The following is a 15,154-nucleotide window of genomic DNA, read 5'->3' on the forward strand; positions in this document are numbered from 1 at the left end:
CAGTGTGAATGTGGTGATGGGATACATTGATAATCCTTGGTATTACCCCACACTCACTCACTAACATTCCATCACCAACAACACACCCCTTTGATTGTTGCTAATGATGTTATCAATCGGAGGTCCACACACCCACTGATCAATCACGTGACCCATCAAACTATTAGTACCTTTTGTTATTTTTTTGATATTACGTGAAAAGTCGTCTTTCTTTGCAAATACATTCATACTTCTGACGCCATCAAAGAGTATTGTTGCACCTCGTAGTAAATAATTGAATAACATTGTTAGTTATTATTTGAAGAATAGATTCTTCCTACCTATTATTGTTATAACTATTCGTGTCCCCAGACAGACAATGTAGCAATGAATATACAAGTTGCAAGTTGTTTGCATTGGGAAACAAGTACTCAAGTTTCACAATCAAGTGTCGAGTGTCTCATTTACAAGATGGAATATCTTGTTGTTCACAAGGATACAGTATAGATCACTTTCATGAAGTTCCACTCTGGAATAAGGTTAACAAGTTAATCAATCAATCAATCAACTCGAATAATCATCGATTGAATCGAATCGAAGTTGCTTCGATGAGTATTGCAGTGGAAGTTTCAACGTAATGAAAGCGAGAGCGAGCGTGTGAACATCACATATTCATCCACCTTTGTCTTGCCCACGCACGAACATCACACATTCATTCATTCATTCACTCTTTAATCATCATAACAAATAATAATTATATATTATTTTAGAGGAATAGAACAAGGATGATGAGATCAGTACTTATTAAACAGTTTGGACCAGTGGAGAACTTGATATTGGGAACAACAGCATTGCCCGTGCCAAAGAATAATGAATTGCTTGTACGTGTCAAGGCATTCGGTTTGAACAGAGCTGATATATTGCAGAGACTAGGTCGTTATAATCCACCGGCAGGAGAGAGCGAGATCCTTGGTCTGGAGATGGCCGGTGTCGTCGAGAAGATTGGCGAAGGACATTCTGGTCGCTTCAAGGTCGGCGACCGTGTGTACGGACTGGTGGGCGGTGGCGCCTACGGCCAGTTCTGCACCATCCATTCCTCGAACGCCCTGCACATCCCCGCACACCTGGACTTTGTCAACGCCAGCGCGCTGCCAGAGGCTTGGCTCACCGCCTTCCAAGCGATGTATCTCGTCGGCAACTTCAAGCGTGGCCTCACCGTTCTGATCCATGCAGCGGCGAGCGGCGTCGGCACGGCACTCATTCAGCTAGCCAAGGTTGGTGGAGCATCAAAGATCATCGGCACGGTTGGATCTGAGGACAAGGCCAAGTTTGTTCGTGACCTTGGCTGCACGCATACAATCAACTACAAGGAGACACCTTCTTTCGCGACCGAGATTGAGACCATCACCGAGAAGAAGGGCGTGGATATGGTGTTTGACTATGTCGGCGCCAACTATTGGAATGACAATCTCAAGTCGCTGGCGATGGACGGCACAATGGTCATCCAGGGCACGATGTCTGGCGCCGTCGTCAAGGAGAACGCCAACATCGGAACGATCCTTCAGAAGAGACTGGTGATCAGAGGATCAACTCTCAGGTCCAGATCACTCGAGTACAAGGCAGACCTGATTGAGCAGTTTGACAAAGCATGCTCGCCACACTTTGACAATGGTACCCTAAAGGCTGTCGTCGACTCTGTCTACACGGTCGACCAGATCAAAGAGGCAACATCACACATGGAGGCCAATGCCAACATGGGAAAGATCATTGTCAAGGGATTCGAGGAGTAACAACTGTGCACTCATTCAATCAATCACTGGAACTATTCCAATCACTCAATCAATCAACACAATCAATCAATTAGAGATAACTTAAATACAATGTACAGGTTTATTATAAGATTGATATTAAGGGAGCCGCGTTTCAGGAGTACTTGTCCTGGATGATCAAGTCGGCAGCCTTCTCGGCAATGGCAATGACAGTGGCATGCATCAGGGAGTTGGGGATTGTGGGGATAATCGAGGCGTCCACAATCCTTAGGTTATTGACACCAATAACCTTTAGTCTACTGTCGACAACTGCCGTGGGATCGTTGGTGTTGCCCATCTTGGCGGTGCCGCACCAGTGCTGGTGGGCAATCGACGAGTTGCGCACCCAGTCACCGAGCTCGCTGGTGCTCAGCGTGCTGGGAGGGTTGACTGGCGTGGCTCGGTTGTTCATCGGTGGGAACGACATGATACGTCGTGTTTCCATGATGCCGCGGACAATCGTGTCGACGTCGGCCTGGTTGCTAAACATGTTGAAGTTGAGCTTGGGTGCCTGCAGGTAAAAGTCCACCGCCGACAGCGCAGTATTGCTGCCCAGGACGATTGAATGATTGTTTGGCGCTGGCTGACTGATTGACACTCCGACTGACATTGACTGGAAGGGGGTCGAGCTGCCCAGCACGCCTGGGAGTATGAGCATCACATTCTCCGAGACACCTGTGGCCGAGGCGTTGGGTCGCAGCCATGCGCCAACCGAGAAGCCGGGCGTGCCCAGGATACCTCCACCGCCTGTCTGGAAGAGCAGGCTCTGGGAGAACATGTCGTAGAAGGTGGGTCGGTTGGACGTGGCGTTGTAGCTCCAGACGGTCAGCGCCAGGAAGTGATTCTGGAGGTTCTTGCCTACGCCCGTGCGGTTGGAGTACACATAAGGTATCTTTGACGAGTAGGTGGCCAGGTAACTTGCATCGCCCACACCAGAGTTGAGCAATATCTTTGGAGTGTTGAGTGCGCCTGCTGCCAGAATAACCTCCTTCAGTGCAGTGAATGTTGTCGAGACGCCAGTGGACACATTGTGCGCCAACACACTACTGGCGATGGGAGTTGGATTAAGTATTGGTTGGATAAAGTTGATCCTCAACACATGTATACCAGTCAGCAGTGTTAGATTTGGCTTGTTGAGCTTGGGCTTCAAGTACTTCTCAAAGGGCGACGAGCGAATTCCATTGGGATCGATGTTGAACTGGAAGTATCCACATCCATCACGAGTGTCATTCTGGAAGTCGGCGTTGAATGGCAGGCCGGCAGCATTACACGAGCTGATAAAGTCGGCGCCCTCCGAATCGAATGGGTGCGTGCCAACATTGATGGGGCCAGAGTGGCCGTGCAGGGTGGAGGCGGCCAAAGGTGGGTCCAGGATGGTCTCAGACTTGATAAAGTAGGGCAACATCGATGCAGCGTTCCATCCATTCACATTCCAGCCGTCATAATCCGTGCTGGTACCTCTATTAAACACCATTCCATTATGATTGCCACAACCTCCAGTGACCTTAGCCACACCAGCGCCTGCAATATCCCAGTTTGGACCTGTCAAATATGAACTTGACCAATAAAGAGGTACTTCATACTTTGTATAAACAGACTAATATGATTGATTGATTGATTGAGTGAGTTAGTGAGTTATGATGTATGATTGATTGAATGAGTGATAGTGCGTTGATCACTTACTGTTGGTGTGTATGCCCCGTTGGCACCCATGTTACCTTGTGTGGCAACTACATCTCTATTGCCAAGGGCAAAGCTTGAACCTCCACCTGCTTCCAAGACGAGTACAGAGCTTCCATTATCTGCCAATCTTGAAGCAACAATACTACCAGATGAACCTGATCCAATAATAATATAATCATATGTTAACTGGATTGATTGTCCAAGTTCCAAACACAACATAAACATAACAACAATTGTTATTATTTGTAAATTGATCCTTTGCATATTTAAATAATTTATAAATATGTTATATATAATATATTATATATTGTATATTGTATAACAATGAATGACCAATGATTGATTGATTGTTGTTGGATGGATGGATATAGGATAATAAATATATATAAAGTATGGATGGATTGATTGATGGATATTATACTGGTGACAAACGATTTGATGATATAGTCGCCGTCGAATGAACCAGTTGGAAGGTGCCGAGAGTCGGTCCAAAGGTTGAGGAGAAGTGATGAGGTGTGTTTAGTGAAGTGAGTTGGCTAAGAGATATTTTAAACACTTGGATTGATTGATTGAATTGATTGATTGATTGATGGCAATGTAAGGTGTTTGACGTGTGGATGATTTGTTGACGGAAACAAGAATACTTCCAAACAAGCCACCGGGCACTGGATTAAATAAAGCCTGGATTGGATGGATGGATTGGGATGGATGGATGGATGGACGGATGGATGGGTGGGCGAGCATCATGATGTGCACTACTCTCAATCAAGTAACACACAGACACTCACACACACGACATCACGTCCTCCTCCACAAACCAACCCAGAATTAAGAGTAACCTTTAAGAAGCGATGGACGATTGCGGGCAGTTATTAGTTGACTTTCTGATTGGAGATGTCAGTGTTGTAGAGGCGACCGCATCATCCATGCGGACACGCTGTCTGCCAGGCAACCAAGGAGGAGGACATGGGCGTGTTAAGTGGTAGTTTGATTATGGGTAGCTGATGGATGGATGCATGGACGGACACAACACCAACAATGCGTAGTTTCAGAGTTTAGAGGAATCAGTGTCATCGGAGTTGGAGTTGGATGTGTGAGTGAGTGAGTGAGTGAGTGTGCGCCTGATGATAGTTTGATGTGATGTGTTGTTGATGTTGATGGTGTAGTGGTAAGCATATGAGTGTGTGTGTATGAGTGTGTTGTGTCATATGACAGTAACAGTGATTGATTGGTTATTTGATTGATTGAGTGATAATGAGTGATGAAGTGAGTGAGTGCGTGAGTTATTAATAATAGTATCCAATGGATGGAATGGGCTGCCTTCATTCAAATCCTTCCCTTCCACTTCACTTCAATCATACAATGTATAAAGTATTGACTTTGTGATTAAAGTAATGATGATCAGTTGAACTTGGTTTGTTTGACATTTGTGTGTCATTAATCAGGCGGACAACTGACGAGTCGACTTGATCATCAAGTGTGTGGTGTGTGTTTGTGGCTGAGGGACAGGACAATAACAACGACTTTCCCTTCCCTTCCTTTCCCTTACTACACCACATGCTTCCACTTTGGCTGACCACATTGTGACTTGATTCAAAGCAATTGTCGATCGATTAATGTAATGGCTCGCTCTCTTTCATTTGGAAACTACCAAGACAAGTGTTTGACAAGTTTGCTGCTGCTGTCTTGTCTGCTGTTGATGAATTGATGAGTTGATGAGTTGATGAGTTGTTCGTTACGTTACATTAATGGAGTCGCGCGCACACTGCTATGTTTGTGTTTGTATACAACATAGTTAGCTGCAGTCAGTCAACATGAAGGACGACATGTCGTAGCAACATGATGACGCATTGACACTAAACTTTATCATAAATAATAGTGTCAAGAACATCACTCGTCCAACATGTTTGACTCGTACCCAAGAGTCAACTACAACTTTCAACTACTCCTATCGTATCTTCAAAGTATTTGTGTTATGTTGTGTGCATTATCAATCATCACTCTGAATGGTCATCTCTAAGTATTTCTCCTCCTCCTCCTTCTTCTTCTTCTTCCATTCATATTATATACATGTTATTAACATCTCTCTTTTGTTGTTGGTTTCAACTTTGATTTGAACAAGTTGGCGAGGGTAGTGTAAGCGAGGGTTGGAATGAGGGTTTGGATTGTGTTGTTTTTTTTGTATTTTTTTCAACAAGTTCTCAGGTTCATCTCTTGAACTCCACTTTGTTGCCATCTCCATCCCCACTGATCGTCTTTCGCTCAACAACATCAACCTTCATTAAACTTCAACATTATATTTATCACACATACATACATAAACATTGTATATTATTAAAGATGAATATCGAAGAACAGATAGTTGCAGATTATAACAACCCACGTTTGGATGTTGTCCAGATTGACGGAATCGTCGTGATGAAGATTATAAAGAATGTTAAGGAGCATCTGCCTGAGCTTGTGCCAGGCCAGCTGCTAGGCCTCGACATTGGCACCAGCTTGGAGGTGTCATCCTGCTTCCCACTGCCAAACCTGCGCGACTCTGATGAGGACGCCAACGAGCAGAGCAACCAGGAGTACCAGTTGGAGATGATGCGTTGTCTGCGCGAGGTCAACACCGACTCCAACACGGTCGGCTGGTACACGCCCACCTATCTCAACTCGTTCTTCAATGAGAACGTCATCGAAACACAATTCAAGTATCAGTCAGCCATCAACCAAAAGTGCGTGCTGATCGTCTACGACCCAGTCAAGACGTCGCAGGGAACGCTCTCGCTGCGCTGCTACCGTCTGACCCAGACGTTCATGTCGCTGTTCCGCGAGCAGCCTTACAGCCGCGACACCCTGGACAGCGCCAACCTGTCGTTCAACGACATCTTTGAGCAGATTCCCATCAAGATTCACAACACCCAACTGATCAACGCGCTGCTCTACGAGCTGGACGACGTGTCGTCCGACGCCATCTCCAACTTTGACCGTCTCAACATTGGCAACAACATCTATTTGGAGCGTGTCGTCGAGGGCATGACCGAGTGCGTCGACTCTCTGTCGCAGGAGATGAACAAGCTGGCCTCCTACCAGCGCAACTTCCAGTCACAGCAGTTTGCACGCAACAACTTCATCCAGAAGAAGGCCGGCGAGGGCGTCAAGGTGGAGGAGGAGGAGATCCAGGCACACATTGCCTCGCTCTTCAACAAGCCCCTGCACGCACCATCCAAGCTCACCAGTCTGTTGTACACCAGCCAGATCAACAACTACTGCGATCAACTGGCCACCTTCTGTGGTGGTAGCCTCACCAAGCTGTCTCTCCACAAGGAATTGACCAAATAAATCATCAAATCAACTCATTCATTCAATCCCATTCATTAGTTAGGATACGTCAGCCTATTAGACATTGTTCCATTAATCAATCAATCTCTTCATCTTTGTTTGATTGGTCGCCAATCACTCACACACTCTCACACACGCTAGTCTTGTAGAAGTTCACAACTTTGACTTCATTGATTCATTCATTCTTTCAATCATTCGTGTGTACATATATATATACTTATAATAATTATAATGCCTAGCTTACTTACTCTTACTATATGTTGTCTATTTATATTGATTAGTGTATCTAATGCAGCTGTTCAATCAAACTATATCAATAGACTAGATGGCAAACTATTCATTGGATTGAATGGTAATGATTGATTGATTGACAATATGAAGTCGAATGATACTAACTTATTATCTCATTGTAGGTCTTGACATAAGCTCAAATGAGCCACAACTTAGACTGAGGTTGACAGATAGTGTTGACCCATCAAATGTATTAGAACAGCTACCAAACTCTGATGGAGAGTTCACTTTGTATGTTACCTACTATGGCAGATAGACAGAGACAGAGAGACAGAGAGCATCAGTACTGACATGACCACGATGACAAATATATGTATATTAGTTATAACATACCAACAGGATATTATACATTCGATGTTGATAGTAAACAGCTGATGTTTAGACAATTCAGATTGGAGGTCAATGGTAAACAGGTGCGTGTAAAGAATGATAATGATACGTTGGTGCAGACACCGTTGTCTTTAAGACCAGTAGCCATGCTCAACTTCTTTGAGAGACGTGCTCCTTTTAGAATTTGGAACCTGTTAACAAGTCCAATGGTGATCATGATGGGTGTCACTGGTCTGCTTGCATTCCTGATGCCAATGATGACCAAGGCCATCGAAGGTAAGTCATAGGGTCGACATGATGAGGGGAGCATCAATACTAATGTACACACGATAACAACAGAGGACGAGGAGACAAAGGAAGCATTCAAACAGAGTGGACCTGAGCCAATCAATCAAGCTCCTGAGTGGCCGACACTGAGTTTCACCAGACCTCAAGGTTCAATTAAAGACAAGAAATAGATGCACTCAATCAATCAATCAATCATTCTAATTGATGTTATTTATTGCAAGGATGATTAGATATTCGAAAGTAGGACCTTGGCATCTTGGGCAGTCTTTGCTTGCCAAGCGTATGGTGTCTCGAGTAGCTCCACTTTGGCTAGGACTCGATCGGCAGGTACATTCTCAGCAAAGACGTACAGACTGTTTGGAACATTGGCATCATATTCAAACTCCTTCCATGTTGGGTAGTCAGGGTATCGCTTGCCCTTTTGAAGAATCTTTGAGCGAGTGGAGCCATCCTTGTACGTGACCCTAAGCGTAAAGTCACAGCCACTTGGATTGCAGAACGTTGGGAACTTGCCAGTGTCTGGCGTGATCTCATCACGTTGTGCATCAATGTTGGGATCGACATAGCGCAGTAGGTTGCCTTTGGCCTTGAGAATGGGGTAGATCATTGAGCAGTCCTTGCAGTCTGTATTCTCCTCTGCAGTGTTGTAGTAGTGCATGATGATGGTGTAGACGTCTACGCCACGGATAATTGGCAGTCCACTGTCAAAGCTTCCGGTGGAGTTGGTTGGAGCAAAGTCCGTCCACTTGAGGTGAAGAGAGTCCCATCTCTGGTAGGAGTTGCTCGAGTCGTCGTAGCGGAGCACTCCTCCATCATAGTTGTGGTCCTTGCCATTGTCGGCCAAACTGGTCTTGCCTTCAAAGAAGCGTTGCATGAAACCGACATTAAAGTCTGAGAACATGGTGAATGGGTAGCCTGGCGACTGACATCCGGCGCCACCTTGCATCACATCCTGCTTGACACACTCGCCATCTTGCTTTTGAAAGTCCGATTTGCCCTGACAACCAGGGTAGAGCTTTGCTGTTGGCGGAATATTGTCTCGAGGAACTCATTATGAATCACATTGAATCCAGGTGCACTTCCCAGTAAACTACCCTTTGGATATGGGTACCTATTAGGGAATTCAGCGGAATGCTATAGTAATGTCAATGTTAGTAAAGTGATTGATTGGAATAGTTCCACATGATTGATTGCATAGGTGATTGAGGTCTTACCTGAAGATCCAAGGAATGACCCATCTCATGGATGAATATACCGGATATTTGTTGATCACCAACTCCTGCTTTGCCTGAACCGTATCCACCTCCTGGATGCTGATAGCTGTGTGGCTCTTCAATTTGGTTGAGTGCTATGATTGGTCCATAAATCAAAGAGTCCAATGGGCTCTCTCCATTGGCCGCAACGACAGCCTTGAGAATATCGATCGTCGTCTTCATAATATCGAACGAGTCCTTCTTCTGAGCGTTGCCGGTAATGGTGTAGGCCTGTCTGTCATTCAGTGGTTTGATCACTAGTTTGTTCCAAGATAACCTCTTGAGTGCGTGGAACATGATCTTGCACGATGTTAAAGGCCACTCTTCACAAATCTCGCCCATTGAGCGCTGATCGGACCCAGCAACCTCAGCCACAACTGACCAAACAACAAAAACCCCTATTGCTACCATGGCTCAATCTACCGGCACTACAAACACTGGAGACTCCACAACTGGTACTCCAGCGGAAACACCAACCCCAACTCCAACAGATACACCAACCCCAACTCCAACAGATACACCAACTCCAACACCACCTCCACCACCCATTCCTTTCACAGCACAACTCGCTCAGTCCCATGTAATCCCTCCCGAGGGGCTGACCTGGTCCACCAAGGACATCAAAGACAACACGCTTCATTTGGTTGGCAAGAGAGACACTTTGTTGATGATCAAAGCCAAAGATTCAACTGGCAATAGGAAACTGGTCCTGGCCAATCGCGATCCCAAAGTGGACATCTATGTGCCCACTGCCAATTGGACACCACAGAAGCCGGAGGAGGTGAGCCTGGCAACCAGTATCACTCTTCGTCCACCAGATCAACTTCCACCAGTAGAGTCCGGCGAAGACGTTCACCGACACGCATAGTAGTCGTAGATGATGTTGCCGATGTTGCCGTCGTGGGTGGTGTTTGATCAGTTGTGGCTGATGTTGCAGATGTGGAAGATGTTTGGTCGGTGGTCGGTGTCACTGTACTAGAGGCGGACGTTGAAGTTGGTTGATCAGTAGTCGTTGGTGTTGCGGATGTACCAGGGAAGGTACCGGGGACATCTGTTGTTGTTGATGGTGATTCCGTTGTACTTGATGTTTGTGGTGGGGAGGTAGTGGATGAGGTACCGGGGATTAATGTTGTTGATGGTGATGAAGATGATTCGGTTGTACTTGTGGGTTGCGGTGAAGAAGTAGTCGTTGGTGTTGCGGATGTACCAGGGGAGGTAGTGGAGGAGGTACCTGGGACATCTGTTGTTGGCGATGAGCCAGTTGATTGCGCCGAAGATGTTTCCGTAGTAGTTGTCGATGGTAGTGAGGAGGTAATGGAGGAGGTACCTGGGACATTTGTTGTTGGCGATGAGCCAGTTGTTGGTGACGAAGATGTTCCGGGAGTACTAGTGGTTTGTGGCGAGGAAGTAATGGAAGAGGTACCTGGGACCTCTGTTGTTGATGGTGAGCCAGTTGATGGCGAGCCAGTCGATGGCGAGCCAGTCGATGGTGATGTAGCGGAGATATCAGTGGAGGTGGAATCACCAGTAGTTTGTGGAGTGGATGTTGTAACAGTTGATGATGGTCCTGATGAAGTTGGAGCTGGGGAGGATGATGTAACTGGTGTTGATGAAGTTGGGGTTGATGAGGTAGGTGTGGATGTTGAAGATGTTGTTGGAGATGATGAGGACGATGGTGTTGAGGTTGTTGGAGAGGTTGTTGATGATGATGATGAGCCAGTAGAGGTCACCGGCGATGTAGTACCAGTTGTTTCCTGCTCGGTTGACGAGCTGGACTCTGGAGGGAAATCTGATGATCCATCCTCTGATGATGTTGGTCCAACACCGCTAGAGTCTGAGCTGTGGCTCATACTACTACTACTACCACTGGCTGAGCTATCATCTGCATTGTTTGCTGGACAATCATTCGCATCATTGCATAGGAATTGGGCGAATATACGTAGGGTGTAGTCAGCAGGGTCTGAGGGTGCTGTGTGTGCATCAAGAGAGAAGCAGTACACTCCACTTGAGTTGAAAGGGTTGTCCTCGATTGGTGATAACTTTGCCAACACTGATTGGTCCAACTTTATACAATAGCCACCATTTTGTAGACCGTCCAAAACAAAGCCACTACCATTCTTTGGCTTGGTCTCAAACTCCCTGATCAAATTACCATCAATATTATACAATGTGGCCATTATACTACCAGGAGCAGTAACATTATCCTAAATTGATTGATTGGGTTAGATATTGGAATAGTCCCAGTTTGGTGATGATGATGACATACCTGATCAACTCCAAAGAAGGTGGTTCCACGGATTGAGAAGGTGGGCTCGGGGACATTGGGAACATTGTAGGGGACTGGCAATAATGTGATGTCTTGTTGAAGATCAAAACAGATTTGATCATTGGGTAGTTGTGATGTGTAGATTCCAGATGGGTCTGTGAAGTGTAGACAGTAACGACCTGATTCAAGGTCGGTGAACATGAAGCCCTGAACAGTCTTGGATGCGTCCGTGAATGTTGACCCAATTTCATCTTGAACAGCACGTCTCCTCCTCTTGTTGTTTGATCCATCATCCAGCGACAGTGACACTTGGATACCGCCCAACCATCTCTCCGTGTCCTCTTTCATGCCATCGGAATTTACATCCAAGAATGTGTAGCCTGTTATTGAATACCTGGCCGTGGACGGAGTGGATGTGGTTGATGGAGTTGAGGTAGTTGATGGAGAGGATGTTGTTGATGGAGTGGAGGTAGTTGATGGTGTTGTGGTTGTTGTTGTTGGTGGAGGGATTGGTGCCTCAACACATATTGGTCGACCAAGTTGATCAGTTGAACAAACGGTTGGAGATGGACATTTGAGGAAGGAACAGGCAGGGATACATGCAGGCTTCAATGTAGGTAGTGGTTGACAGCATACCATCCCAAAGCCACATTGTATTCCAACACATTCATTATCATTGTTGCCATCTATTGATATGTGTGTTAGGATATTCTTTCAAAAATGGATCTCGTCAGCTACTTACACATTGGCCTTGATTGGAAAGTAAAGGACACCAAACAAAATAAAAGTAGGAAATGATTTTTAATAATCATTATATATTATATAAAATATTTGTTTGAATGAGTTTGGAAATGGTCACATTACCAAAGCTGATCAGGAAGCTAGCCAGCCAAGCCACATATTACTGTGATCCAGCAATTCCTTACATCTCTACATACACTCCACAAACACATATCACTAACCCATTTGAATTTGTACATTATCGAGAGATGGAATGGGAGGGAGAGTATAGTACACACACATGTATTGTCATCAATGCTTTGCCCATCACACACATGATTTATCATTCACTCATCATTCTATTTGTAAGTGATCTGTATGGTTTTATGTTTGTGTGAGTAAGACATGTGGATCAATGAGTGAAGGAATGTGTGATTGTGGAGTGAGTCCTTTGGTTTAAGTTGCGATGTGTATTGTGTGAGTGTGTGTGTTCATTGTGTTATTATCTGTTTGCTGTTAATTATTTATTTTTGAAAAAGATGTTGTTGTGATCACAAAAACAGTTGTTTGACCCGAGTTTCCGACCAAAGGACATCAGCTGATTATATGAATTCCTATTATAATACTGTCTCTTGAAACCAAGTGTTTCTCACAGCCATACCAATAACGTCATCACCATCATCAAACAGTATTATGACTACAGTATTCATAAACACTTGATCAGGACCCTAAAAGAATATCATATTCATTTTGAAACGAATAGATATACATATATATATAAATATAGATAAAGATGGCTATTGATTGGGGTATGTTGTATCACTCACTTATTCATTCACTAATGCCTCTTACTCACTAACTCACTCACTCAATCAATCAATCAATCAATCAAACTTTGTTTAGACAAGCTTCTAGAGTATCAGACAGTCAAGGTTGTCAAGATCAGAGACAAAAGACTTGGAATATTGCATTTACTATTTATGTTGGGCATTGTCATTTACATCATTGTTGGAACAATCATATTACAAAAGCGATACCTTGCCACAGAGAATCCAATTGGTTCAATACGTGCTACTTTGTTGGCTGTATGTAGTCATGACGAATCATATTTATGATTGATTGAATGACAATCACACTCACTCACGAACACATCACAACAATTCCAGCCAAAGTATAGAAATCCTACACCTCCATATTGTACAAGTTCTGGAAATTCAACTTATAATGGATATCCAACATATGAATGCGAATATTGGGATGAATCACTTGTACTTTATCCATCGACTTCAGACACATCAATGTTCATCTCGACACGAGTCGAGTCAGAGATACAAAAGACTGTGAACAATTGCCAGTTCACCAGTCCCACGTGCACTTATGCCACGTACAATCAATCATTGTTCTACATTCCAGACATTGAGAACTTCACCATCATGCTGGATCACACAGTCTCTGCACCCAATCTGGGCATCCAGTATAATGCCCGACAGTTGCCAGGTCGTCTGCTAAACTCTTCTGGCCATGTCTGGACGCCACCTGCGCCCAACGTCGTTGGCGTGCAGAGCCAGTACGACATCATGACCGTCGGCACTTGTCTGGCTGCGGCCGGCATCTACAATCTGGACGGACCCAGTCTGAGCAATGCTTCGCGCAGCATGCGAGATGATGGAGTGATACTGTTGGTTTTCATCACCTACTCCAACACATACACGTACAACACCAACAACTTTAGGTATACCTATCAGTTCAAAGTGATCAAGGACACCAAGTTCAAGGCTGAAGAGCCAATCTTCACAACTGATGTCAACAATCGTTACGTCTTTGATCGTCACGGCGTCAAGATGTTATTCATTCAAACTGGATCAATTGGCAAATTTGATTTCCAAACAATGTTACTAACTGTAAGTTTCCCTGGAATCATTCCAACACTCAATCACATATATACATCATACTAACTCAATCAATCACACCATTTAGTTCGTGTCTGGTATTGGATTGGTAACAGTGTCGACTATATTCGTGGATATATTGGCAGTGAGACTGCTGCCACAGAAGAGACTGTATGCTCAGTACAAGTATGAGAATGTAGAGGAGATGGACGAGCGAAACAAGGTGGTCTACGAGAATGACAACGAGGATGGTGCAAAGACAACTGTACACAATCAATAACATCATCAACAAACATGTTAATACTTTATTGTAATTGATTTATCTCTCTCATCTACTATATCCTGATCATCAGAGTTGAGGTCAATGTCATAGGACTTGAAAAGACATGATCTGATCTTACTGTCGAGCTGCACCAGTACTGACTCGTTCGGACAATTGATCGCCACCTTGTTCTTGTTGGGACCAAACAGACCAAACTTGACGTGTCGCTTCAGATGGATGTTGAGGTAGGTCTTGCCCGTGGTCTTGGGATGGCCAATGCGGGCAATCTCTGTGAGAGGGAACGACCATTGGTACTGGCCCTTCTTGGAGAGACACACCAGCGACAATGACGTCAGCAGAATGATGCAGTCCGAGAGGAGCATGTGGAACTTGTAGTCTAGTCGCTTGGCCAACTGCTGCTTGATGATCTTGGATTGGTTCTGACGCAGCAAGTAGTTGCCCTCGGACTCAACGTTCACGTACTCTCTGATTGGCTCTCTTGGGTTGATGTAGCGTGGCACACGTGTTCTATGTCGCTCAGGCTTGATGTTGGTGTTGTTCCTGATGCCCTCTGATGTCCTCGAGGCAAAGTCCAAAACACCAGTTACTGGTTTGATTGCTACTCCTGCTATACCCTTGCCAATGCCCTTGAGGAATCCGAGTGGACCTTCCTCGATGGCACCTTTGGCGGGTTGGGTCACAATGCCAGTGATGCCATCAAAGATGCCAATTGCCAGACCTTTGGTGCCCATGAGTAGACCCTGTCCAATGTTCTTGGCCTTGATCCTTTCCTCTGCGTCTCTTCGCCTAAGGTAAGTCTCATCCATGGACCATACTGCAAATCCATTTGAAATGGCACCAAAGAGTTTGGTTGAGCTGTTGGCCGTCGCATACAATATTCTCTTCATCAACACGATTGATCCTTTGATTGGCTCCTCAATCGCCTCTGTCATTCCAGTACTGATCGTATTGAATAACACCACTGGACTACCAAATATATTAGATGATCCTAATATAATATGTATCTGTTTGTTGATGGTTAGCATGGTTGAGTA

The 15,154-nt window shown here is 44.9% G+C and overlaps 9 protein-coding genes across 9 annotated transcripts; 5 read left to right on the top strand and 4 right to left on the bottom strand.

Moving 5' to 3' along the window:
* Positions 1–764: 764 nt before the first annotated feature.
* Positions 765–1,766, top strand: SAMD00019534_027150 (hypothetical protein; the record flags this gene model as incomplete). The annotated part of the gene is made up of 1 exon (XM_012902013.1): positions 765–1,766. A coding segment is annotated over one exon (1,002 nt), but the record flags the coding sequence as incomplete, so codon positions are not given.
* Positions 1,767–1,902: 136 nt separating this feature from the next.
* Positions 1,903–3,689, bottom strand: SAMD00019534_027160 (hypothetical protein; the record flags this gene model as incomplete). The annotated part of the gene is made up of 2 exons (XM_012902014.1): positions 1,903–3,384; positions 3,471–3,689. 2 exons carry the CDS (start codon positions 3,687–3,689, stop codon positions 1,903–1,905), a joined length of 1,701 nt encoding a protein of 566 aa, XP_012757468.1.
* A 2,121-nt stretch (positions 3,690–5,810) lies between these two features.
* On the top strand, positions 5,811–6,800 carry SAMD00019534_027170 (hypothetical protein; the record flags this gene model as incomplete). Its single annotated transcript, XM_012902015.1, has 1 exon — positions 5,811–6,800. One exon carries the CDS (start codon positions 5,811–5,813, stop codon positions 6,798–6,800), a length of 990 nt encoding a protein of 329 aa, XP_012757469.1.
* A 385-nt stretch (positions 6,801–7,185) lies between these two features.
* Positions 7,186–7,879, top strand: SAMD00019534_027180 (hypothetical protein; the record flags this gene model as incomplete). Its single annotated transcript, XM_012902016.1, has 3 exons — positions 7,186–7,322; positions 7,414–7,697; positions 7,761–7,879. The coding sequence occupies 3 exons, from the start codon at positions 7,186–7,188 to the stop codon at positions 7,877–7,879; spliced, it is 540 nt and encodes a 179-aa protein (XP_012757470.1).
* A 775-nt stretch (positions 7,880–8,654) lies between these two features.
* On the bottom strand, positions 8,655–9,364 carry SAMD00019534_027190 (hypothetical protein; the record flags this gene model as incomplete). Its single annotated transcript, XM_012902017.1, has 2 exons — positions 8,655–8,843; positions 8,924–9,364. Coding segments are annotated over 2 exons (630 nt in total), but the record flags the coding sequence as incomplete, so codon positions are not given.
* A 7-nt stretch (positions 9,365–9,371) lies between these two features.
* On the top strand, positions 9,372–9,830 carry SAMD00019534_027200 (hypothetical protein; the record flags this gene model as incomplete). Its single annotated transcript, XM_012902018.1, has 1 exon — positions 9,372–9,830. The coding sequence occupies one exon, from the start codon at positions 9,372–9,374 to the stop codon at positions 9,828–9,830; it is 459 nt and encodes a 152-aa protein (XP_012757472.1).
* On the bottom strand, positions 9,763–11,867 carry SAMD00019534_027210 (hypothetical protein; the record flags this gene model as incomplete). The annotated part of the gene is made up of 2 exons (XM_012902019.1): positions 9,763–11,166; positions 11,229–11,867. The coding sequence occupies 2 exons, from the start codon at positions 11,865–11,867 to the stop codon at positions 9,763–9,765; spliced, it is 2,043 nt and encodes a 680-aa protein (XP_012757473.1).
* An 874-nt stretch (positions 11,868–12,741) lies between these two features.
* SAMD00019534_027220 (hypothetical protein) lies at positions 12,742–14,117 on the top strand (the record flags this gene model as incomplete). The annotated part of the gene is made up of 4 exons (XM_012902020.1): positions 12,742–12,757; positions 12,852–13,033; positions 13,115–13,849; positions 13,926–14,117. The coding sequence occupies 4 exons, from the start codon at positions 12,742–12,744 to the stop codon at positions 14,115–14,117; spliced, it is 1,125 nt and encodes a 374-aa protein (XP_012757474.1).
* A 17-nt stretch (positions 14,118–14,134) lies between these two features.
* On the bottom strand, positions 14,135–15,052 carry SAMD00019534_027230 (hypothetical protein; the record flags this gene model as incomplete). Its single annotated transcript, XM_012902021.1, has 1 exon — positions 14,135–15,052. One exon carries the CDS (start codon positions 15,050–15,052, stop codon positions 14,135–14,137), a length of 918 nt encoding a protein of 305 aa, XP_012757475.1.
* Positions 15,053–15,154: the final 102 nt, after the last annotated feature.

The sequence above is a fragment of the Acytostelium subglobosum genome (genome assembly GCF_000787575.1).
Source record: "Acytostelium subglobosum LB1 DNA, scaffold: scaffold4, whole genome shotgun sequence".
NCBI classification, from domain to species: Eukaryota; Evosea; class Eumycetozoa; order Acytosteliales; family Acytosteliaceae; genus Acytostelium; species Acytostelium subglobosum.